The 21,884-nt window shown below is 59.5% G+C and overlaps 5 protein-coding genes across 5 annotated transcripts; 2 read left to right on the top strand and 3 right to left on the bottom strand.

Moving 5' to 3' along the window:
- Positions 1-164: 164 nt before the first annotated feature.
- Positions 165-1,732, top strand: THITE_2148916 (uncharacterized protein; the record flags this gene model as incomplete). Its single annotated transcript, XM_003649284.1, has 1 exon — positions 165-1,732. Exon 1 carries the CDS (start codon positions 215-217, stop codon positions 1,730-1,732), a length of 1,518 nt encoding a protein of 505 aa, XP_003649332.1. The 5' UTR covers positions 165-214.
- Positions 1,733-1,801: 69 nt separating this feature from the next.
- On the bottom strand, positions 1,802-3,596 carry THITE_2107832 (uncharacterized protein). Its single transcript, XM_003649285.1, has 2 exons — positions 2,114-3,596; positions 1,802-2,042 (listed from the first exon to the last, which is right to left on the bottom strand). Exons 1-2 carry the CDS (start codon positions 3,488-3,490, stop codon positions 1,872-1,874), a joined length of 1,548 nt encoding a protein of 515 aa, XP_003649333.1. The 5' UTR covers positions 3,491-3,596; the 3' UTR covers positions 1,802-1,871.
- Positions 3,597-5,106: 1,510 nt separating this feature from the next.
- Positions 5,107-6,772, top strand: THITE_2107833 (uncharacterized protein). The gene is made up of 2 exons (XM_003649286.1): positions 5,107-5,180; positions 5,255-6,772. Exon 2 carries the CDS (start codon positions 5,329-5,331, stop codon positions 6,682-6,684), a length of 1,356 nt encoding a protein of 451 aa, XP_003649334.1. The 5' UTR covers positions 5,107-5,180; positions 5,255-5,328; the 3' UTR covers positions 6,685-6,772.
- A 466-nt stretch (positions 6,773-7,238) lies between these two features.
- THITE_2107835 (uncharacterized protein) lies at positions 7,239-12,587 on the bottom strand. The gene has a single exon (XM_003649287.1). The coding sequence runs from the start codon at positions 11,657-11,659 to the stop codon at positions 7,340-7,342; it is 4,320 nt and encodes a 1,439-aa protein (XP_003649335.1). The 5' UTR covers positions 11,660-12,587; the 3' UTR covers positions 7,239-7,339.
- A 1,477-nt stretch (positions 12,588-14,064) lies between these two features.
- On the bottom strand, positions 14,065-17,716 carry THITE_70031 (uncharacterized protein). The gene is made up of 3 exons (XM_003649288.1): positions 16,768-17,716; positions 16,508-16,713; positions 14,065-16,449 (listed from the first exon to the last, which is right to left on the bottom strand). The coding sequence occupies exons 1-3, from the start codon at positions 17,175-17,177 to the stop codon at positions 15,185-15,187; spliced, it is 1,881 nt and encodes a 626-aa protein (XP_003649336.1). The 5' UTR covers positions 17,178-17,716; the 3' UTR covers positions 14,065-15,184.
- Positions 17,717-21,884: the final 4,168 nt, after the last annotated feature.

Genomic DNA, 21,884 nt, shown 5'->3' on the forward strand with positions numbered 1-21,884 from the left:
CAATGCCTTGCAGTGAGACTGATAGTGTACGGAGTATTCCGTACACTACGAAATACAGATAACGTTAGATAACTCCGGTACGTAACTTACACTCACCGGCGGAACGCAATGACCAATCAACACTAACTTGCCGCCGATCTTCAACGGGCCCGCCAGCCGCCGTTCTTCACTCATCCCAATCTCCCTCCACCCTTCCAAGTACCGATACTCCATCATGCCGCCTGAGAAGCGCATGACGGCCAATCCGCTCAAGCCAGCGCGCTACCGCGCCGGCAAGCCGGTTGGCCCGGAATCCGAATCCGAGTCCGAAGCCAGCAGCTCCGAGCGGGAAGAGGAAGTCGCGAAGAAACCGCCCCGCAGGACAGCGCCGCCGCCGAAGTTCGCCAGCGCTGCCGGTCCTGGGCGCATAATCAGTCGCGGCGATGGCGCCAAGATTGATTTGAAAGGCGTTAGTTTAACAGAACGCGATGCCGAGGAGGCGCGACGACAGGCTGCGAAAGCGGCGAGGCTCGAGGCGGAGAGGAGAGCAAAGGAGGAGGGCTTCGTGACCGAGGAGGAGGAGGAGGAAGAGGAGGAAGAAGAAGGTAGCGAGGAAGGAAGCGAGGCCGAGGAGGAGAGCTCCGAAGAGGAAGAAGAAGCGCCCAGACGGCTGATGATGCGACCCAAGTTCATCCCCAAGAGCCAACGGCAAGGGAACGGCGCCACAACAGCAACAACAGGCACAGCCGACACCAAGCCCGTCCAAGACGAGGACGAAGAAGAAGCCCGGCGCAAAGCCGCCGACGCGCTCGTCGAGGAGCAAATCAAGAAGGACCTCGCGGCGCGCGCGGCCGGCAAGAAACACTGGGAGTCCGACGGCAGCGGGTCGGAGAACGACGTGGACACCACGGACGACGCCGACCCGGAGGCCGAGTACGCGGCGTGGAAGCTGCGCGAGCTGAAGCGGCTGCGGCGCGAGCGCGAGGCGATCGAGGCCAAGGAGCGGGAGCTGGCCGAGATCGAGCGGCGGCGCAACCTGACCGAGGAGGAGCGGCGGGCCGAGGACGAGGCGCACCTGGCGGCGCAGCGCGAGGAGAAGGAGGGCCGCGGCAAGATGGGCTTCATGCAGAAGTACTTCCACCGGGGCGCCTTTTACCTGGACGAGAGCAAGGCGGCCGGGCTGGACAAGCGCGACCTCGTGGGCGCGCGCTACGCCGACGACGTCAACCGCGAGCTGCTGCCCAAGGCGATGCAGCTGCGCGACCTGACCAAGATCGGCAAGAAGGGCGCGACCAAGTACAGGGACCTGAAGAGCGAGGACACGGGCCAGTGGGGCCGGCTGGACGACCCCCGCCCGAGGCGCGAGTTCGACCGGAGTCTGGACGAGCGGTTCCAGCCGGACGACCGGCGCCGGGCATGGGAGACGGGACGGGACGGAGGCGCGAAGGGCGCGAACGCGATCCCGCTGGGAGACCGCCGGGAGCGGCCGCGGGACGAAGATCGGTATCGGGACAGGGACAGGGAAAGGGAAAGGGATAGGGACAGATACAGAGATCGGAGCAGGGACCGGCACCGGGACGACCGTCGAGACTCGCACGGGCGGGGAGCTGACCACCGGGATAGGAGGCGGTCCCGGTCTCGGTCCCGGTCGCCCAGGCAGGAGCGCAGCGACCGACGAAAACGCTCGCCGTCCCTAGAGCAGGAGAGGGACCGATATGAGAGCGACAAGCGGCGAAGAGTGGAGGCCAGATAGGGAAGCCTCTCTGGACGTTCTGGAATGATACACCAGCATGTAGAGTGCCAAAAGTGTGGTTTGATGCACCAGCCACCCATGCCCCCATAGACGAAAGGGGCGTGCTCATGAATTAACCTCCATCCATGTACGCTGTTGCTCAGATCCTCGTGATTTCTACCCTGGCCCTCTCGAATATCCTGTGCGCCACCAGCCCGTCCCCGCCCAGGTCCTTCTGTGATAGTGGATACAGCGTCATCTTGGCATATGTGCCAGCACCTCTCCGCTTCGATAGATAGCCGGGGTTGATGACCAGCACACTTTCCACGACCTGCAGTTCATTTGTCAGTCTCTGCTTAGAAAGCAGAAGATAAGAAAGGGGGAGAAAACAGGGCAACTCACCTTGGCGAACGGCGGCAACGCGCTCGGTACAACCAACACGTCCGGCCGCACGTTCACCATCTCGCCCAGCTTCAGATAGCTGACATCGAGCATCGCGCCAGGCGGCATACCACCGCCACCAGCACCGCCACCACCATTCTCACCCGTTGTTACCACCGCCCCCGTCTTGGGCAACCGCCTCCGATCGACGGACGGAAACAGCGGGAAGTAGTGGCGCTGCTCGAGCAGGTATCTGCTGGCGCGGGAGAGCACGTCGGGGGCGGCGGCCACGGCGGCGCCGCCGACGAGCTCCTCGTGGCGCAGCTCCCACAGCACGTCCTGGCTGCTGATGCCGAGCACGGCCTCGTTGATGCTCAGCGTCATGGGGTTGCCGACGACGCGGGCGGTCTTGGGCAGGCCCAGCTCGCGCCGCGGGAAGGCGTCCTGCGGCCACGAGACGTGCTTGTCGAGCGCGTCGCGCACCGAGGGCACCAGCAGGATGGTCACCGCCGGGTTGGCCGCCGCCAGCCGGTTGAGCGCCGGCGAGATGAGGTACTTGAACGCGGTCGCGAGTGTGGCCGTGTCCGGGTCGTAGCTTGCTTCCGGCGGCAGGTCGAAGTCGCCCGCGGCGATGAGCGGGTGGTCGATGTCGATGAAGGGGCCTGTCAGCACGACCGCGTCGACGAAGGTGTCGGCGGCTTCGTTGCAGAGCGTGTGCAGCGGCTCGAAGTCGAGGTTGTCGTCGGCGGTGTACGGGCCCGAGGCGAAGAGGATGGTGAGCGGGAGCGGGTCCGAGTCGGCGTCCATGGCGTCCGGTCCGCCGCGCAGCCGGGAGAGGTGGGCGGCGAGGTCGCTTGGAGCGGAGGCGGCGTTCGGGAGGAGGGGGATATCGAGGACTTCGTGGACTGTGAACTCGCGGCCGGAGCTGTTGATGCCCTTGAGGGCGACGATCTGGCCGGGGAAGAATTGGTACGCCTTGAGCTTGCTCAGGTTCAGGGGCACGCGCAGCCCGTTGCCCATTCTCCTGGAGCTCTCTAATACCAGCGACGCAGCGTTGAGCTTGCCCTCCAGCGAGTCTGACGCGATGCGGCCGACGGCAACGATCTCGGCGGTCCCTTGGCTGGCGGGACTCCCAAACGCCGAGTCATCCAGCTTGTGGTGCTCCATAATGAGCGCGACAAAGTCGTCTATCCGGTCGTCGAGGATTTCGGATGCTTCGGACAGCTTCATCGCAAGTGGCTTGTACCCGAGCTTCTTCTGATCCGAGGCAGCCGTGAGCTTGACGCGGGATTGGCTGAACGGGGCGATGGGCGGTTCGGAGGCCGGGAGGTGCTCGTTCAGGATTTCGAGTACTTCACCGGGATTCGGTCTGTCGCGGAACGATGATGGGCTACGCATGGTCGCAGTATACGTTAGCCAAGAGCACTCAACTCCCGTAGCAAACCAGTGAGCGTGCTGGCAGTGACGTACGGAACTGCGCCCGCGGCGTTTAGCGGGTCGTCCACCTTCAGCGGCGAGGAGGCGGGCTCAGCCTTCACGCGCGACACGGCCGGCGTTTTCCGCGCCGCCTTGACGGATCTCCCCGGAGCCGGCGTTGCAAGGCCGTCCAACATGCCGAACACATCGCTGCCCTTCCCCGTCCGCGGGGTTGCGCCAACGCGCTTCTCGGTCTTGACGTGCGCCTGCGACCGGCTGCTGCGCTCGAGCTCGTCCTGCAGGTTTTGCTTGAAGGCGCGGATGTTGTCGAGTGTGGCTTTGAAATCGTCCAGGCCCATCTTCATGCCGTACGACTCCCACTTGAAGAACAAGTCCTGTGCCGACAGCTGGTGCATGCGCATGATGGACTTGAGCTCGGCCACGACGTCGGGCTCCAGCGCCTGGCTTCCCGAGCCGAACCGCTCGTTCAGCTCAGCGATACTTTCGTCGGCCATGTTGTTATTGAGATCTCTTCACGGTTCACTTGCCCAAGGCCGTGCCACGAAATGTGAAATGCTATCCGTCGTCAATGGAGGGGTTGCTGGCGAGACGCGGGGCGACGCGCTGGAAACACTTTACGCGAAAACGCGCCAAGACATGGGTGCAGCTGACGTTATGCAGTGCTACACCGACCCCCTTAAAAAAACGAACAGATTTCTTAGAAATACGACACACCCTGCAGCGGTTCGTGCGCCCCCACCAACACCTCCCAACGAGCGTCACCACACCCCCAAGCTCACATGTCCCCAAAGGAATCGCTCCAAGCTCACATGTCCCCAAAGGAATTGCTACAAATTGACGACGTTGCAAGTGTGATTGAAGAGGCCGGTAAGTCAGGTACAGATTGAAAAAAAAAATGTTGACCTGTTAAAAAAGCTTGAAAATATAGGTCATATAACATTGGTCTTATCGATAAGATAACTTATCGATAAGCTATCTTATCGATAAGTATAGTACTTTGTAAATGCTACCTCCTTTTTATAACATTCATCTTATCGATAAGATGACTTATCGATAAGCTATCTTATCGATAAGTATAGTACTTTGCAAATGCCTTCTCCTTTTGGTGAGCAACATGTCAGTTAACCGTTTAGATCCTTTGAACCTTCGGGTCTCTCATCAATTCCAGGTTCCTATCGCGATTCCTGTAGCAACATGTTAGCTAGGGGGTGTGGTGGTGCTCGTTGGGAGGTGTTGGTGGGGGCGCACGGACCGCTGCAGGGTGTCTCGTATTTCTAAGAAATCCGTGTTGTTTTTTTAAGAGGGTCAGTGCTACACGACTTAAGTGCTGTAACGCTAACTCTCATCAGCTAGCGCAGGAGATCGGACGTCGCGCCGGCCAGGGGCTGCGACGGGGACTTCCGCAGTCGGGTCCGTTCATCTGATTAGGTAAATTTACGATCAACAAAGCTGCTGTCGGTAATGTACGGAGAAACTCAGCAGGGACCGCTGAGCTGCCCACAACGTTTATGCTACTGCCGCAAGCTGTGTTAGAGACATACCATTTGCCCAGCTTCTACCTGCTAGCAAACAGCAACTACCTCATCGGGCTTTTTGCCTCAATCGTTCAGTTGAGCCCCAAAATATCGGGTTGGGCCTGCTCTGGCGTTGTGTGAGCCCAAGAACCGAGTGCACATCATCTCCCTGCTTGTTCCCTGCTGACCCGTTGCATGCGACGCGCCGCAGCGTGGCATAGTGCAGCAAGCAATTTTAGTGCTGAAGACAGTACTACTACGAACAAGTCGATCGAGCAAAGCATGATGGCGGCAGCAGCGAGCGCGACACCGTCAGTCGCCGACGAGGTGCACGAGAAAACAGCGGGGCCCCTGAAGGTCCCGCTGGCCTCCCCAACGCCCGAGAGCCGCCCCAAAGAGCGGGCACCCCTGACGGCCGAGCAGCAGCAGAAATACGACTGGCTTCTCGGGCAAGTCAAGGCGTGGACGGAAATCCCGTCCACTAAGGGCAAGGCCGGGCCCGTCACCGACCGCGAGCGGTTCTGGCTGACGCGCGAGTGCCTGCTGCGCTACCTGCGGGCCACCAAGTGGCACGAGAAGGAGGCCGAGAAGCGGCTGCTGGAGACGCTGGCCTGGCGGCGCGAGTACGGCGTCGAGGAGCTGACGGCCGATTTCATCTCGCCCGAGAACGAGACGGGCAAGCAGATCATCCTCGGCTACGACAAGGAGGCCCGCGTGTGCCACTACCTCAACCCGGGCCGCCAGAACACGGACCCGTCGCCGCGCCAGGTCCAGCACCTTGTCTTCATGGTCGAGCGCGTCATCGACCTCATGCCGCCCGGCCAGGAGACGCTGGCGCTGCTGATCAACTTCAAGCAGAGCAAGTCGCGGTCCAACACGGCGCCGGGCCTCGGCCAGGCCCGCGAGGTCCTGCACATCCTGCAGCACCACTACCCGGAGCGCCTCGGCAAGGCCCTGATCATCAACATGCCCTGGATCGTCACCGGCTTCTTCCGCCTGATCACGCCCTTCATCGACCCGCACACGCGCCAGAAGCTCAAGTTCAACGAGGACATGGCCCAGTACGTGCCGCCCGAGCAGATGTGGACCGAGTTCAGCAGCGGCCGGCTCGAGTTCGAGTACGACCACGCGGTGTACTGGCCGGCGCTGCAAAAGATGTGCGCCGAGCGGCGCGAGGCTCGGTGGCGGCGCTGGGTTGCGGGCGGACGGCAAGTCGGAGAGTCGGAGGACTACCTCGCCGGCGCCACCGAGACTGGTGTTGCCGGGCCGCAGCCGGCCGCCACGCTGGACAACAGGTCAGAGGCGGAGGCAGCAAGTTCGGAGAAGACAGAGCAGGCGGAGCAGGCGGAGAAGGCGGAGCAGACGGAGCAAGCGGAGCAGGCCAAGCAGACGGAGCAGACCAAGCAAGCGGAGCAGAGCGAGCAAGCGGAGCAAACTAAGCAGACGGGGCAGACGGAGCAGACCGAACAGACCGAACAAGCGGAGCAGACCAAGCAGGCGGAGCAGACGGACTCTGGCGAGCCAGCTCCGGCGGCCGTTGCAGAGTCGACTCCGGAGCCGGCTCTGACCGCGATCGAGAAGGTGGCCGAGCTGAAGGTCGAACCGGCGCCCGCAACAGGAAACGGTGTGGCGTCTAACTGAGCGAGGCATTGGACATCCATCTGGCCAGGGTATAGAAGGCATTTGGCAGCGCTCTTTGGCATAGAAGCCTGTCTGCTTCTGATTCCATGTCGCCTCTACCGATAATAATCCTAATACCATCTCATTGTCTGACGCTGGCAGTGCAAAATGCACCGTTTGGCACAGCTCAGCCCGCATGACGAAGGGAGGGGGAAAGCAGTGTACTATTGCGCTTGTTGGTCGAACGTCGGTCCTGCACACTCCCAGTACTCTCCTCCGCTCACTCTGCTCAAGAGCAAAGAGCCCTTGCGCAATGGGAAGGTTCCAGCATGTGCCTGATTCAGATGCTGTAACTCACACATCACGCAAGGCTCGTCTTGCGAAGGCTTTCCTCAAAAAAGTGATAGAATTTCTCGACGCAGCCCTTTCGCCTCAAATGAACCCACTAAGCAAAAACAACTCTAATGCCCCATAGCGCCTGTGCTCCTGTCCAATGCTCAAAGGTAATGAGTGCCGGCGATGTTCTAGATATGTACGTTGCCCCAGCCCTTCTTTTGAGGTGCATCCAAAAAAACGCCAAACCAAATATATGTCATCAAGTCATAAATAAGGGGAGGGGGGAGGGGGCTAGTGGGCAAGCTCGTTGTCGCCAGTTCGCCGATGGTCCAGGGGCAACTTAGCGCTCCTCGCCCGCCAGGCGTCCACCACCTCCGTTCCCACCCGCTCCATGCGCAGAGCGCGAGGCCTGGCCCTCCCACCGCTGCCAGTCTGGCGCCGCTGCGTCGGGCATCGACGACTGCGCCGACGCAAACGTCTTCACCGACGCCGCGTCCCCGGGCTTGCCCGCCCCGCCACCATCACCCGCCCGGTCCGCATCCTCCCCCAACCCCGCAACGCCGGCCTCGCCGCCGTCATCCGCCGCGGCCGCATGCTCCCTCAGGACCTCCCTCACCCCCTTGACGTGCTCCATCTCCTGCATGAGATCGCGGTCGGTGGGCCACAGGGACTTGCGCACGGCGGTGACGCCGAGCTCGAAGACGACGAGGGCGGAGAGCACGACGAGCAGGACGAGCCACCACATGGGCTGGCGGCCGAAGCCGCGGAGGAAGGCGTCGCGCACGACGTAGGGCCCGAACGAGTGGCGGAAGAGGCCGCTCAGCAGGAGGTTCCACATCCACCAGCCGCCGACGGAGACGGCCATGCCGCCGAGCAGGAGGAGCGTGCGGTCGTGGACCTCGAGGAACATCAGCTTGAGGTTGATGAAGACGACGGCGAGCGAGAAGGCGAGCGTGCCGGCCGGGTAGAGGTCGGTCGGCACGGGCGCGTGGCAGGGCACGGCGTAGAGGTAGTAGACCGAGTAGTAGATGAGGGCGGCCTCGGCGGCGGCCATGGCCATCCAGCCGAGGTACTGGCCGTAGTTGAACCCGCGGTTGGTCTGGCCGAAGACGTAGAGCTCCGGCACCGCGAGCAGCGTCTCCGCCGACAGGTCGCGCTCGAAGATGCCCGGGATGATGACGGGCAGCGAGGTGAAGAGGGTGTTGAAGACGGTCAGCGTGGTGGACTCGAAGAGCGACGTGCCCGTGTAGCCGTTGTAGCGCTGGTAATGCGCCTGAATCAAGTAGAACACGACTTCCTTCCAAAAGGTGCCGAGGATGTACTTGCCGGACCGGACGTAGTTCCAGCGGCCGTGGACGAAGAGCAGGCGCTGCAGGAAACGGAACTGCGCGATGGAGTAATCCGAGATGCGCGCCGCCTGCAGGCCCTCGCGGCCCGAGATGCCGATGCCGACGTGCGAGGCCTGGATCATGGCGATGTCGTTGGCGCCGTCGCCGATGGCGAGCGTCACGGCGGACGGCGACCGGTGGCGGATGCACTTGACCAGCATGGCCTTCTGCGCGGGCGACGCGCGGCAGCAGATGACCGAGTCGACTCTAGCGGCCAGATCAAAGAACAGGAGTCGGAGGACGTCGTGCTCTTCCACCACCGAAAGCGTGTGGCCATCGACGACAGCAACCGAGTGCGGCACCACGCCCCGGCTGACCTCCGTCAGCGTCATGGCAAGCCGTTCCCGCAGGTCGCCCTGCGTCGCGTCCAAGATGTACACTTCGGAGAAGGGCTTGCAGATCCTCGCCGAGTGAGCGATGTTGATGGCCGTCTCTCGCTTGTCGCCAGTCAGCATCCAGACCTTGATGTTCGCGCGCCGGAGCTTGTCGATCGTCTCGGGCACACCCTGCTGCAGCTTGTCCTCGATGGCGGTCGCGCCGGCAAGGTCGAAGTCTTTTTCGATGAGCTCGGCCGCGTCCTCGATACGCTCCTGGCGCTTGACAAGGCTGGTGGTCGCCTGGTGATAGAGTGCCTTCCATTCTTGGTAGTCGTTCTCTTCCAGGTAGCGGTAGCCAAAGATGAGCGTTCGGAGGCCCTCGGTGGCGAACTTCTCGACGTGCTGGAAACAGCGCTCAAATACGGCGGCGTCGTTGAGAACCATGGAATCATCCACCAGACCGTCCAAGGGGTCAGCCAAGCGGGAAAGCTCCAACGACCGGGCACCAGCCAGGGAGCGGCGCGGAGTCTGGTAGGCCTCGCCGTCTCCGTCCGCGCCCTCGGCCTCGGCCTCGCGGCGAGAGAGCCAGTGGTCAACCTCGTCCGTAATCATGGCCGATCTCCGCCAGCTATCCTTCCGGTCCAGTGCCCGCCTAAGATGCATGCTGTCGCGCTTGGGGCTCTGCAGACTCTGTCGGCGGAGCGCCTTCACCTGCTCGACGCTCCTGCGCTCGCTGGCCCTTCGTTCGACGGCGGAGGCGGTCTGCATGGCAAGCTGCTTCTGTCGTAAGCGCGGCAGGATCACGCTGTCGGCGCCCTTGGTGAAGAGGCACAGTCTGCCGTCCGGCATGCGCACAATGATGGACATCCGCTTGCGTTTGCTGCTGAACTCGATGACGTCCATGATCTCGTAGGTCTCGGTTGTCGTAGAACCATTTGCCGCGCGGACTTGCAGCGTCATGGACTGCGCGGACCTGTCGACCAGCAGACATCCCAAGTCTCGGGCAGCCTCGACCAGCGCCAACTCGTCGGGGGAGGCAGCCTGAAAGCTGATCTCGCCGTCTTCGCCCGTCTCAGGGAGGCAAGTATGGCACAGAGCCAGGCAGAGGATGAACTGCCGGGCCTTGCGGGAGAGATTCGAGTGGGGTTTGTCGGCCATATAGCGCATCAAGTCGTCCGTTTTGAGCTCTGGCTGACTTTGCCCGGCGTGGACCGACGATCTCCATCCCGAGACCGAGCTCGTTCTCGGAATATAGCCGCCTTCCGACCGACGTCCCTCGACAAGAGGCTCGTCTATGGTCTCGCGTCCGTCTAGACTGGCCTGGCGTTTGACGAATGACGTCTGGTGGCCTTTCTTCGCACGCTCGGAGGTGTTTCGGCGCATTGGCTTTTTCCCTTGCTTCCTGGCCTCCCTCCGCAAGTCCATGTCATGGAGCCACGCGGTCCCCGCGACGCTCATTTTGCGGAATTTCATCAGATTCTCGGTCAAGGTGCCGGTCTTGTCGGAGAACACATAGCTGACTTGACCGAGGTTCTCGAGGATCGTGGTTGTGTTCGCCACCATTGGTGTGTCCGTAACCGGATCGTACATCTCAATGTCGCTGAGCAGAAGCAGCTGGCCAATCTTGACGATCTCGTGACTAACGTAGAGCGACAGCGGGATAAGCGTGTTGAAGGCAATAAGGAAAGCGATGAAGATCTGTCCCAGCGATACGCTTCCGCGACGAAGATACCATGCGCGGTCTTCGTAGTGCTTCCGCCAGAAGATGTAGCCCAATGTGCAACCAAGACTGAGGAGAAGAACAAAGAATACGAGCATAACGACGATGCGGTTGACGATGTGCTGCATTTCAGGGGCTTTGGCGCGGACGTTCTTGTTGGCGTTCAGGCGGATTTTGCACTCCTCGCCGGTGTTGATGACGAGCCCCACGGCTTGTGTCGTGTTCCGCAGCGTCGAGCCCCTGTAAACAACCTCGTTCAGGGTGAGCGGCATGGTCTCCCCGTTCACGGTGGCCCGGCCCTCGAAGTTGTAAAGGTCCATATTCGGGTCTTCGGACACAATCTCGGCATCGCGCTCGGCCAGGTCAGCGGCCGAGGAGCAGTGTCTGGCCAGCAGAGGGCAAGCTTGCTTGGTCTTCAGGTTTGTCTCGCCGTCCAGGGCCATCGTTTCGATGTACGCAACACCGTTTGGACCCGTAGCGTGAAGCAGGACGATGTCGGCGGGCACGTTCTCGTCGCGCTGCAGCCGGATGATGTCTCCCACTCTGATATCCTGCCACTCGACCCTCGCCCACTGCTCAGACTGGAAACCTCCGGTGTGTGCCGACGCCAATTCGGTGGACTGCATCTCTGGGTCGGCCGACGGCTTCTCTCTCCTAAAAAGACCCCAAGACATGTGCCGTGTTCTCCTTGGCTCACTCCGGATAGTGCCTTCGGGGTCCAGCACCCATGCCGAGCTCCTGTTCTCCAGCTTGTCGAGCTTATATCTTCGGTAATCGTCATAGCCCTCTTTTGCCATGCTGAGCGCCACGAAGGCAATGAGTGGACCGATGGTCGTGTACGTTCCAGTGGTGCTGAGCCCGGGTATCATTTGTAGGATACCGATAACCAGGAAGTAGAAGTTGGCCAGCTTGCTGAACTGGAAGAAGAGCTGCTTTGGCAAGAAGTTCCAGACGGTGTACCGACTCGACCGAATGAAATTAGAGACGTACGGGCGGCCGGTCCGCTCGTCCTTTAGTGCTCTCTGTCTCGCCAACCCCGGCTTCAGCGGTATACGCCTCCCATCCCGGCTTGGCGGAATCGGTTTCCGCCTCAACAGGCCCTCCAAGATGAGACGATTATACACCGTCTCGACGGTTGTCCGTATTTTTTCCCATTGGCATCTGGCTAGCGTCTTTTGGCGCGCCCTCGAACGGCGGGCCCAGTCGGCATACTGCGGGAGAGCGGTATCGAGCATTCCACCGCGAGCCCCCGCACCTTTAACGTTTTCTCGCAACCTGTAGAAGGTTTGGCGAGGAAGGGTCAGGGAAACTCGCGGCTCGTCAATGCGACTGCGCTCCGGAGGCTGGCCTCCGGCAACAGGTGAAGGCCCATGATGGCGGTCCTGCCCGACTTCCTGCGACGGTGGCACTGGCGTTTGGGACTTGATCGTGTAGAGTTCAGCAGTCCTGACTTTTAGGGCCGGTCGCGGCCGTCGAGAGCCAGAATTTCTGGTATCGTCGTCGCCATCGAATCGAGCGCCGTCGTGGGCAGACGGGGAGCTTCTCAGCATCCCAGCATGCCCTAACGAGGGCTGGTCTGCTTGAGTGTCTCGTCTCGTTACGCCAGCGCTTGAGTGCGAGGTCGAGGCATGGGGCTGCAGTTCAATGCTGTCAAGCTGATCTCGTAACGCGGCGGCAGAGTTCTGCTGGCTTCTTCCCTCCATGCCCGCGGAGGAAGGGCAAAACGGCTAGTGTCCCAGGCACAAGGGGAACCCTCCAGAGGCGAGCGATTCAGCGGAGGGCGCATGAGCAGGGCGTGATCGAGCAGCGGCAGACGTTTAATCTCGAACATAACAATCTTCAGACAGACAACGACAAAAAAAAATACGAGCGACGATGGAAAGCAAAACAAACTCGAGAACGAGTGGCCTGGCCTCTCGCCAGCGGACAACACCCCAGAACAAGTGAGCGATGGCAGGACAACTTGGCAAGACAACTTGGAACCGGAACGTGAACGGCTGAAGTCTCGACCAGGTTGCAGCAGCCTATCAGGCGCCGCTGAATCCATCCATTCTGGCCCACCGTGGCTGTGGTGCTCCGAAAAACTAGCCTGTATCGAGACCACCAGGGCGAACCTCAAGCACGCTCCCCGCCAGGTACAGAGGAAAGTTCCGTTACCTAGTTCCTGCGCCTCCCATGGACCCATGTCTTTTCCAGCAGCTGAAGCGCAGCTCAGGACGCCTTCAGTGGCAAGACAGTGAACAGCCAGCAAAATGCAAAGCCGAGAAAACCGAAAAGCAAGACTTTGGTGCGTCCTTGGCGCTCGAACCGTCACAGTATGGAACCGTCCGAGTACGGACGGAAAATCTGACTGCCTGCTCGTAACGTCATCGCCCCTCAGCCAGCAGGGCAACCGGGGCTGGCACGAAAAAGCTTGGCTTGCTGACACACCGCATACAAAAGGCACAAAAGGATCCACTTGGTAAATTACAAGCCCTGACGCACCTGACATGTACGGAGTCTAGAGGGATGGTGTTTGGGGCATTGAGAGCCAAGGTGAGTGCCTCAGATTGATGGTCTCCCCAATGGAAGTCCCGCGCTATGTTGAGAACCCGGGATCTGTCAAGTCCATTGCATAAAGTACCTCCTGTTTTTGAGGCGCTTACATGTGCATGCACACCTACGTAATGTTCACGGACCGCGGGCTGCAGGCTCCGTGTCGGCGTCTCTCTCGTGGAACCCTGGGTACGGGACACGAGCATACAGTACGGAATACTAACCTTAAGGTATTGTATGAACATGTAGTGTACGGAATACATACACGGCCATGTCCCAAGGGGCGGAGCGCCGATCGCCAGCGAATCGCTTGCACCGACAAGGCGGAGATGCCAGTTTGAGCATTGCTCAGCCCCCGTCATCAGGCTCAGCCCCGCCCTGATGACGCAGCGTGCGGCATTCCCCACCTCCAAACATCCCGCAGGAACGAACTCCTTCATCGGGAATTCCTGCCTCACCGAAAGCGTGAGATCTCTCAGACAACAACATCCGGCAACTTCGAATCTGAGGAGCCGCACGGATATTACCGACATTCACTCTTCCCCGAATCAAGGTGATTCGATGTTCTATTGGCGAGATACAATAACTACATCACGTTAGGCGTAAGTGCCTCCTATTTGTAAACAAACTTCCAGGTTCTTCAGCCCTACCTAAAATGTGCCGAGCGTCTCACTGTCAAGGCCCTCAGACCCCAGCTCTCAGTGCAGTCCAGATATGGTGCCTATTCTACCTACCTCCCGTCCGCTGCCCGCCTTGGGAGCAACCACGCAATTTTCGTTAGAATGCAGCCTACCTACCGATGTACGGAGTACCATGTTGATGAAGTGTTTTCTCCTGGGATAACCAGCACGGCGGTTGCACTGTGTTGCATTTCGAGGGCTGGTGTTGCAGGCACAGATGCGCTCAAGCGCCCGCTTCCTGGCTCCGTTGGCCGGCATTGTTTACTTCGGCGACGTCTTAGCGGTGGTCTTGCATGATCGGCTAGCCCTACGGCGGTTGCCTACCTAAGGTAGGTATGTAGTGCAGTGTCACATGTGTTCCTCCGTGTTCAGTAGTTGGTATACGGCGGTTCCTGTTTTGAGGAGAAACTGCGCGGGCAACGACTCAGCGAAAACGCTCGCTCACTTACGTCCTGCTGTCACTCATTATACGGGATACGGAGTAGGCAAACAACCTGAGCATGCCGCAAGAATGGCTGGAACAGCCCTTCCATCACCGAACAGAGAGCCGCCCAAGTTACCGCTCAAACCGCAGCACTACCACCATTGGATGGGCGAGGAAAGATACAGGAATAAACCTGGACCTACCCCAGCGCACCCAGTTCGAGTCGACTGTCTGCACCACGATCCACCACCTCACCCTGTACAGAGTTGGGCCACCGTGTCACTCTTTTGATGTTCATTGCTCCTCAATTTGCAAAAAGCCAGATATCAACTCCCAAAATCCACCAACCCAACCGTTCCTAGTGTTTCGCAGCGCAAATGATGCTCCCAACCCCCACCCAAAAGATAGCTAGAACCGCATTACCAAGAGAGAAAAGGGAAAACAAGCCTCCTGGGCCTTCACCATTCTTCCTTCCCTGCGCAGCACACGGCCATCGGCTCCGTCTTCTGACACGCCGTTTCGTCCCCGACCAGACCAGTCCACGAACTAGGGAATAGGTATTAAAAAGGGCTTTTTCCCGGCGGACGACGTAGCAAGTGTCCTCGGGAGAGCAACAAGCGAAAACGAATCCGCATGCAAGGATGAGAGGAGGAAAAGCAGCAACGCAAAACGCGAGCAGAGCAAGGTGTGACGCAAGACCAAGAATGAGAAAAATCCGATGCCATTGTGCCAGACGGAGGCACAAATGGCTGGGATATCGTCATACAATTTCGTGACTGATCGATGAAATGGGACAACAGGGTGGAAAGTTGCGAGGGATTTGTGTGTCCGTTGATAGATTTCGGAGAGTCCAGAACGGCTGGGTTTATGTCGTACACCCGGTCTGTCCGTTCCAGGGGAAAACCGACAGGCCCGCGACAAGAAGCTCCCTGGTATATACAACGACTAAAACCTCTGAACGCCAGAAAGGAAAGTCGAGCCAGTGAAAGACCACTCTCTCGACGGGTATATCGCACATCATGGACCATCTATGTTGTATTTGCCGAGAGCAGCGCTGAAGCACCGCCTGACCCCGGAGATGCGCAGCAAAAAGGAGAAGCGAGGCGTCATCCCCGGGGGGCTCACTGGGCTTGGACGCTCTCGGGCGACAGCGAAGCCTGCTCGGCATCGAAGCGTTTGAGGTCCATGAACTGGTTGAGCTCCATGTCCGCCTGATTGGGCTCCACAAACGGCGAGTGTGGGTGAAGCGGGAGCGTGATGGTCGGCTTCCCGGTCTGGTACATGTCGTTCAGGCTGGCGCCGTCGTCTGAGATGGCCGACCCCTCGCAAATCGGAGGCATCGACATGGGCGGAGACTCTCCCACAATCGCCGGGTCTGGGTGGTTGAACGAGAGCGGCGAGATCGGCGGAGCAGGCACGCCTAGATTCGCAGGGTTGACCAGCGGCGAAAACGTGCCGCTGTACGGGGTGAAGCTAGGCGCAGGAAGCCCGCCGTTCTCTGGAGGCTGAGTGGCGAAGAAGTTGGGGCTCGAATAGTCCGACGGCGAGGGCGCCGTTGTCGCGGAGAGCGGATACGGTCGCATATCCACGGCCCCGAAGCCAGCCCGCGTGTCAATCCGTAGGTTGGGTCCAACAGGCCCCAACATGTTTGGTTGCTGAGGGATCGGGCTAAAGATGGGCGGGTTGTGAGCCGGCGGCTGATGCTCGGGCTGGGTGATGTGGAAACTCGGCGGATGTTGCAGGAGCTGCATCGTCTGGAAGTCGATCGGGCCCGGCACACTGCGGCTGCGCTGTCTCTTGTGACCCGGCCCCCGCATCATCATGGTCTGATGGGCGGGGATACCCCACTGCGACTCTTGGAACATGCCGGCGTGCGGCTGGGCGAAGTTCGGCTGCGACGACGGCCGCGCGGCGGGGGAGACGGGGGCGGACATCGACAGCGGGTGAAGCTGGTCATACACGGGAGCCGGGGCACTGTGGCGGTGCATGAAAACCTCCAAGCTGACCAGCTTCGCCAGCTGCCCGCTCAGCACCTTCGGATTTCCACCGAGGTGGTGCGTCAGCACCCGCGACGCCTGCATGTCTTCGGTGAAATCGTTGACCTGGATGAAGGTTGCGGTGGTCGACGAGTCCATGTAGAACAGGGGCGGGTGCAAAAGCTCAATCGTGATGCCGCCGAGTTGATCTCCGCCTTCGGCGTTGTTGAGGTAGATGTTCTTGATGTACGAAAACGGGTACTCGATCTTGTACCCGGCCTGGTCGTTGTTGATGTAATACGTCATCGTGCACTTGTCGGGAGAGTAGAAGATGATCAGGTCCATGGCGTTCTGGCCAACCCGCATCCACCTGCCGATGGTGAGGGACCGGCAGTTGAGATGGTGGATCACTGCAGCGATGGTCAGCATGCGTCGCGCCACAAGATACTGCTGCCGGTTGTAACGTACAGACTTTGCCAGGGCCGGACTGCTCACCGCCCATCATCCCCTGGTGTCCATATGGCATAAGGCCGGTGCGACCGAGAAAGCCGGGGATGCTCTTGCCCGACTCCATGGCCTGCATCGCAAGATACTGGCGCATCGACTCCGGGATGGAGTCCATGTCCTCGCCGCTTTCCAGGCTCTTCTTCGCCAGCATCTTAATCTTGGCGCGTCTGTCTTCGATTAGCAACCGCCCATTTCGTGGTCGAGGAGCACGGGCAACTCACCGGTTCTGGAACCAGATCTGGACAGACCTCTCGGTCATGTTAATCTCCTCAGCTATCCTCTCACGGACAGTTGCCGTGGGCGTCGGGTTCTTATTGAATTCCATTTCGAGCGTGGCCAACTGATCCTGCGTCGCCCGCTGTCTCTTCTGGTTCTTCTGTTGCTGAGTGAGGGTGCTCTTGCGCGCCGGCCGCCGTGACCCCGAGCCCTGGGCCTTGGATCCATTGGCAGGGGACTTGGTCGCCTTGTTCGGGCTGGCAGACTTGGGCGTAGGGAGAGGTGACTTGCTGGAAGACGGTGAGGCCGACGCAGCCGACACCGACAGAGCGACTCCCTCCTCTTGCTTAACCTCGTCCCCGGAATTCTCCTTGAATTCCTGTTTGACCTCTTGTTGGATCACGTCGGTCGCCATTTCGTGCCGCGCCGTCGTCTTCGTCGAAGAGATGGGTTTCGATAAAAATGAATGTTTTCCTTTCCCTCCCTCAAAACCGATCCTTCAAGTGGCGGCTACTAATGGGCGGTGTGTCGAATTGGTGAGCTGATAACTGCGGAAGCCGATGGCGGAAAGTCGAAGAATCCAAGGTTCCACGGATTCTAAGGCGTTGGAAGGAGTGGACGATCAAAAGAACAATGGGAAATTGAGCGTTGCAAAGGAGTGTCGTCCTGGACCAGAGATCGGAACAGGAGGTTGCTGTCGGTCGCCGAGTCGGATAGGGGAAGCCCGTCCGCCGGGGTTGCGTCAGAACAGGAGGGTCAGAGTGAAATAGAGGCAAAATGGAACCCGGAAAGAATGAACGGATTCCGTGAAAACGTAGAGATGAATGTTTATTCCAAGGGAGTGACTGTGGTGAGAAAAGCGAAGGTAGAAGTGGGGAGGGGGAAGGGTGAAAGGATAGGGCGTTGGACGAAAGACGGCGTGAGGCGGCCGAAAGGTGACAAAAAAGAGAGACTAGGGGGGAAGACGAGAAGGGGACATGGGGCCGTTCAAGAGGGAAGAGCAAAGACGGGGCAGGAAGGTCGGGACCTCAAGCGGGCGGCTCCCACACACTGGGCGGGTCGGTGGGTCCTGTCCACCCAAGCGCCTTTGGCGAAACGGACAACTGGGATCCAACGGATACGGCAGCGAATGGCAGCCGCCGAGGAACAGGCGTACAGTGCGGACAACGGTGTGCGAGCGTTGTGCCTGCGTGCTCGCCGCTGGGGCTGAAGCCCGCTGCAAGGCCCCAACCAGCGTGGGGATGACCGCGGCCTGCTTCCTCAGAGCAGACGGTTCAGAATTCCCTATTCCGTACACAGTATTTGTCGGTTGGTGCTGCCATCCGCAACCGTGGGACGATGGAGCCCAGCTTGACCACCCTCGGCAGTTAATCGGTACAGCCCACATGCAGGAGAGACAGTCGATCGCGCGCATCTTCAGGAGCACGAACGGCGATAGCGGGTTTGAGCCGCCCGACAGGAGGCATGTGTCTCCCGACAGCACGGGTTGTGCTACGTGGTGTCGGAAAGTAAGTGCCTATCTGACCAGGATCAGGCGCAGCGAAGCGGACTGGCAGACGGGAAGGAATACAAGGAATCCATGATCCAAACGGTGAAACTGAGAAAGGTGGTGGTTCCTCCTGGGAAACATCACACCATGCGGAGTACTAGGTAAGTACGGAATACTGTGTAGTGTACACTACACCAGCCGCGGCAAAAATTGCCCTGGGGCAGTTTTGCGGCCGACTTTCCCTCCATGAAGAGACGTTCCACGATGCCATGATCTGCTAGATGAATCGGATGAACGCGCGCTAACTTTTCGCAGGACTTGCTACGCTAGCATCCTCTTTCATGTCTACCGCAGTATTCCCCGGCGCTAAAACACCATCAGGGCAACATCGCAGTGGATTCAATCAGCGCCGCAACTACACTATCTGCCCGCGACGGCAACTCACTGCCTACCTACCCACAATGCAGTTCTGGTGTAGTGTACTACACTACTTGGTAACGTTGGTTAGGGCGAGAGCCCTCCACTGACCAACCTGACGTTCGACTTCAGGGGATGGATCGGCAGAGCATCCCAGACTGCCGCTAGTTAGGTAAGGTAGTTAACGTGAACTCTGGTTTGCTCGAGTGCGGGGATGTTCGCTGGAGCGCAGCGCGGATACTTTCGGACCGCTACGGGGCATCGCATCCACGTCGCCGACTTGTCGATTTCCGTCACCGGGGAGCGCAACTCCTGCACTTGCACAGCCGCGCATGATGGGCACTCGACTGCCGCATCTCCGCAGCACCAGTCGGGTCGCGCAGCCCTTTAGGGGCTTGCCGCGATCAGGCAGTGTGGGCCTCAACCTCCTGGCTTCCAGGCTGGTTGCCACACGTTGGTGGGCCCGGGATTAAGCCCTTTTCCAGATCGCGCGTCAACTACACTACACTTCCTGGGAACGACCTGGAGTGTGTTTGCATGCGCCGCACCGACAGACTCCTGAGGCACAGTCGATTCTCATCCTCGGGATAAATACCGACCCGGTCATCGGGCTCGTTCCTCATCTCACGATTACACGCAATACCAAGTTAGTACCGCGGTATCGGTAGTATGGGGGCGAAAGGGGGAAGGAGGAAGCACGAGTTAACTCACTGAGGAATCGTCCAGGTGGCCAACGGTGCAGACAAGTACAGTGTGTATCCGCTCCATGTACGAAATGCCGGGCATACCAGCACAAGTACTGTGTAGTTACCCTCCAAGTCTTCTCCGCTTTGGCACTCTCCGTGGATCCATCAAGGTGATCACAGGGAGCCAAGAAAAGGCCATCCAGCCGCGGTGACCTGCCTGTCACAGGCCCTTCTGAGGCAGCCACATCAAGAGGAATTGCGGCTCCAGGTACGGAATACACGACAGCAAGTCCTCTGCGAGAGATCGCCATCAACTGTGGCACAACCCTCTTCTGTCTTTGCAACGGGTTGGGGCATCCGACCTCCGTACCTCCGTGTTAGGGACCCAGTCAGGCCGTACGACTGGCTGTGTTCCTGCGGAGTTTCGTGCTTCTGTGAACACACTGTAAGTACTCCGTCGCCGAGGCTTTGAGCTGTGCAGTGCTGGATAAGACCGTCAGACTGGCCGCTTTTCTCGCACAGCTTCGCAGCTTTCCCGCCCGATCCGGGCGCACCAGCTTGACCGAATCCGAGCTGAGGGTCTGGGAATCTTCTCTCCTACACTCGCCCTGAGGACCTCCATCAAACCACCAGCTTCCAAAAAGAAATCGAGTGACTACCTACCTCCTAGTGTACAATCCGTACACTACTCTACACAGTACGCAATCCGCACTCCGTACATTCGAAAGATCAACCAACTCCCGGTTCTGGGAGTCGCTGGTTTGGTTCGTGCAGTCCGAACAGGCGGCTGATCCAGCCAGTACCTCCACAGTGTCGAAATGCACTGTTACACGACCCCATCCTCAGGAGGTGCGTCGAATGCGAAGACCCGCTTTACCCCTGAGTGGCCTGCGGGTTCTTCCAGGAACGCTTCTCGGAACAAACACGCAATTGGCTCGCCGACCTCCCTCCCATGCCCGAACCGGGGTTTCCGGGGGACCTGTCGGTCCCCGTTTCCCATCCCGGCCTCCTTTTCTGCATCGCAGTTCCCACGCAAAGGAAGAAGAAAAAAAAATCAAAAAAAAAAAAAAAAAAAAAAAAAAAAAAAATTACCAAATCTGCTTAGTGGACTGCTCGCAGACCAAGCAGCCTGCACCCATTTTTAGCGTGCCACCCGCTGGGAGTTTATCCGCTGTCACGACCCTCATCCCTGTCACGGCCCTGGCTCCGCTTCCCACGCTTGGCGGAAGATCCACCCCACGCCAGGTTGCGGTGCTTCGGTTTGCACATCGACCGAATGCGCGAGTCTCGAACTCTGTTTCCCCATCTCTGACAGTTGTCGTAGCAGTACAGCGGATTCGACACGACGGAGTCATCCGTTCACAATACATGGTGTACACTACTCGATTCCCGGTTTGCGCCCTGTGGAACCCGGCGATGGACGGCTCTTGTGGGAATCGTGCCGCGCTGGTCGCGCCGACGCACCTCGGACTCGTCGAGCCTTCGGAGGAAAAAGTTCATGCGCTGAACGCAGCACACAGCGCCAAGGTTGGCATGATTGGCTGGAGCCGCGCTGTTGGTCATGCAGTCGCTGCAGGATGGAAGAGACTTGGCGGGGGCCGAAAAACAGCTTTCCAGGCCGACCACCACTTCCGGCCACGCGGCTGGGAGAACGCGCTGTTGGAGGACTCTCGGGGGCCATGTGGTCGAGAAACGATCGCTAAAACGGCGTGTGGATATGCAGATTGGTCGTGATGTTGGCGGTGGCTTGCGAGCAGCGGGCTTGCCGGGTACCAATCGGTCATCTCTGACCCGATCACACGCACAGGGTCCCGTCAGCCCTGCAAGTCCCACGAGGTGACAAGACCACAACACGACATGCACGGATGCGGATGCGCGCACCACATCAAGCTGCCGATTTCGCCTTCCTCTTCCGCCACCAGGCTCAGCTGAGCCACAGGGGGAGATGCGCTCGTCGAATGATGTTCCAGGAGCCGTAAACATCCTCCTTCCCGGCAGCGCGGCATTGGATCCAAGAACGCCCCTGCTGCCAATCGGTTTGAATCCTCCCAGCGAACCCTGTACGTCTCGATGTTCGAAGCCCGTTCGATCCGGCTTCTAGCTGCCCCTTTGGGCTCTTCCGTCAACCCCTGGTCAATAGGAGCGCCCCTTAACACCCCTACCCCGGACCCATCATGGCACTCCTGCTCTGCGCGAGGCGCGTCAGTTAATGCAGCTCCTGGCTCAAACATCACGCTGCAGCAGAGGAAAACAAAAACAAAGCCCCGCCACCGGAGATTCACTCCACTGTTTGACTGTTGGAAACTAACGGAGTAGTATACAGGTTGTCTCAGATCTCGCCGCTCCCTGTCCCCAGCCTCGGCTCCACGGCTGACAGCCCCCGGTTCCTCTGTGACAGCGGGCCATCTGTCTGACATCGCGAGGCATAACAGGTACACGCCAATCGGCCAGTCCGTCGACCACCTTACGTACTTACTATGCAAGTACTGCCAAATATGGTCCTGTACGGAATACACCCGCCTTTTCCTTC

This window comes from Thermothielavioides terrestris, chromosome 1 (genome assembly GCF_000226115.1).
Source record: "Thermothielavioides terrestris NRRL 8126 chromosome 1, complete sequence".
Lineage (NCBI taxonomy): Eukaryota > Fungi > Ascomycota > Sordariomycetes > Sordariales > Chaetomiaceae > Thermothielavioides > Thermothielavioides terrestris.

Bases quoted from the DNA above. Each gene is read 5' to 3' on its own strand.
- THITE_2107832 (XM_003649285.1), bottom strand. From the start codon at position 3,490: ATGCGTAGCCCATCATCGTTCCGCGACAGACCGAATCCCGGTGAAGTA. The intron at 2,043-2,113 runs GTGAGTTGCCCT...AATGAACTGCAG, and splicing joins CGTTGCCGCCGTTCGCCAAG to GTCGTGGAAAGTGTGCTGGT.
- THITE_2107833 (XM_003649286.1), top strand. From the start codon at position 5,329: ATGGCGGCAGCAGCGAGCGCGACACCGTCAGTCGCCGACGAGGTGCAC.
- THITE_2107835 (XM_003649287.1), bottom strand. From the start codon at position 11,659: ATGCTCGATACCGCTCTCCCGCAGTATGCCGACTGGGCCCGCCGTTCG.
- THITE_70031 (XM_003649288.1), bottom strand. From the start codon at position 17,177: ATGGCGACCGACGTGATCCAACAAGAGGTCAAACAGGAATTCAAGGAG. The intron at 16,714-16,767 runs GTGAGTTGCCCG...AATCGAAGACAG, and splicing joins CAGATCTGGTTCCAGAACCG to ACGCGCCAAGATTAAGATGC. The intron at 16,450-16,507 runs GTACGTTACAAC...CCATCGCTGCAG, and splicing joins GTCCGGCCCTGGCAAAGTCT to TGATCCACCATCTCAACTGC.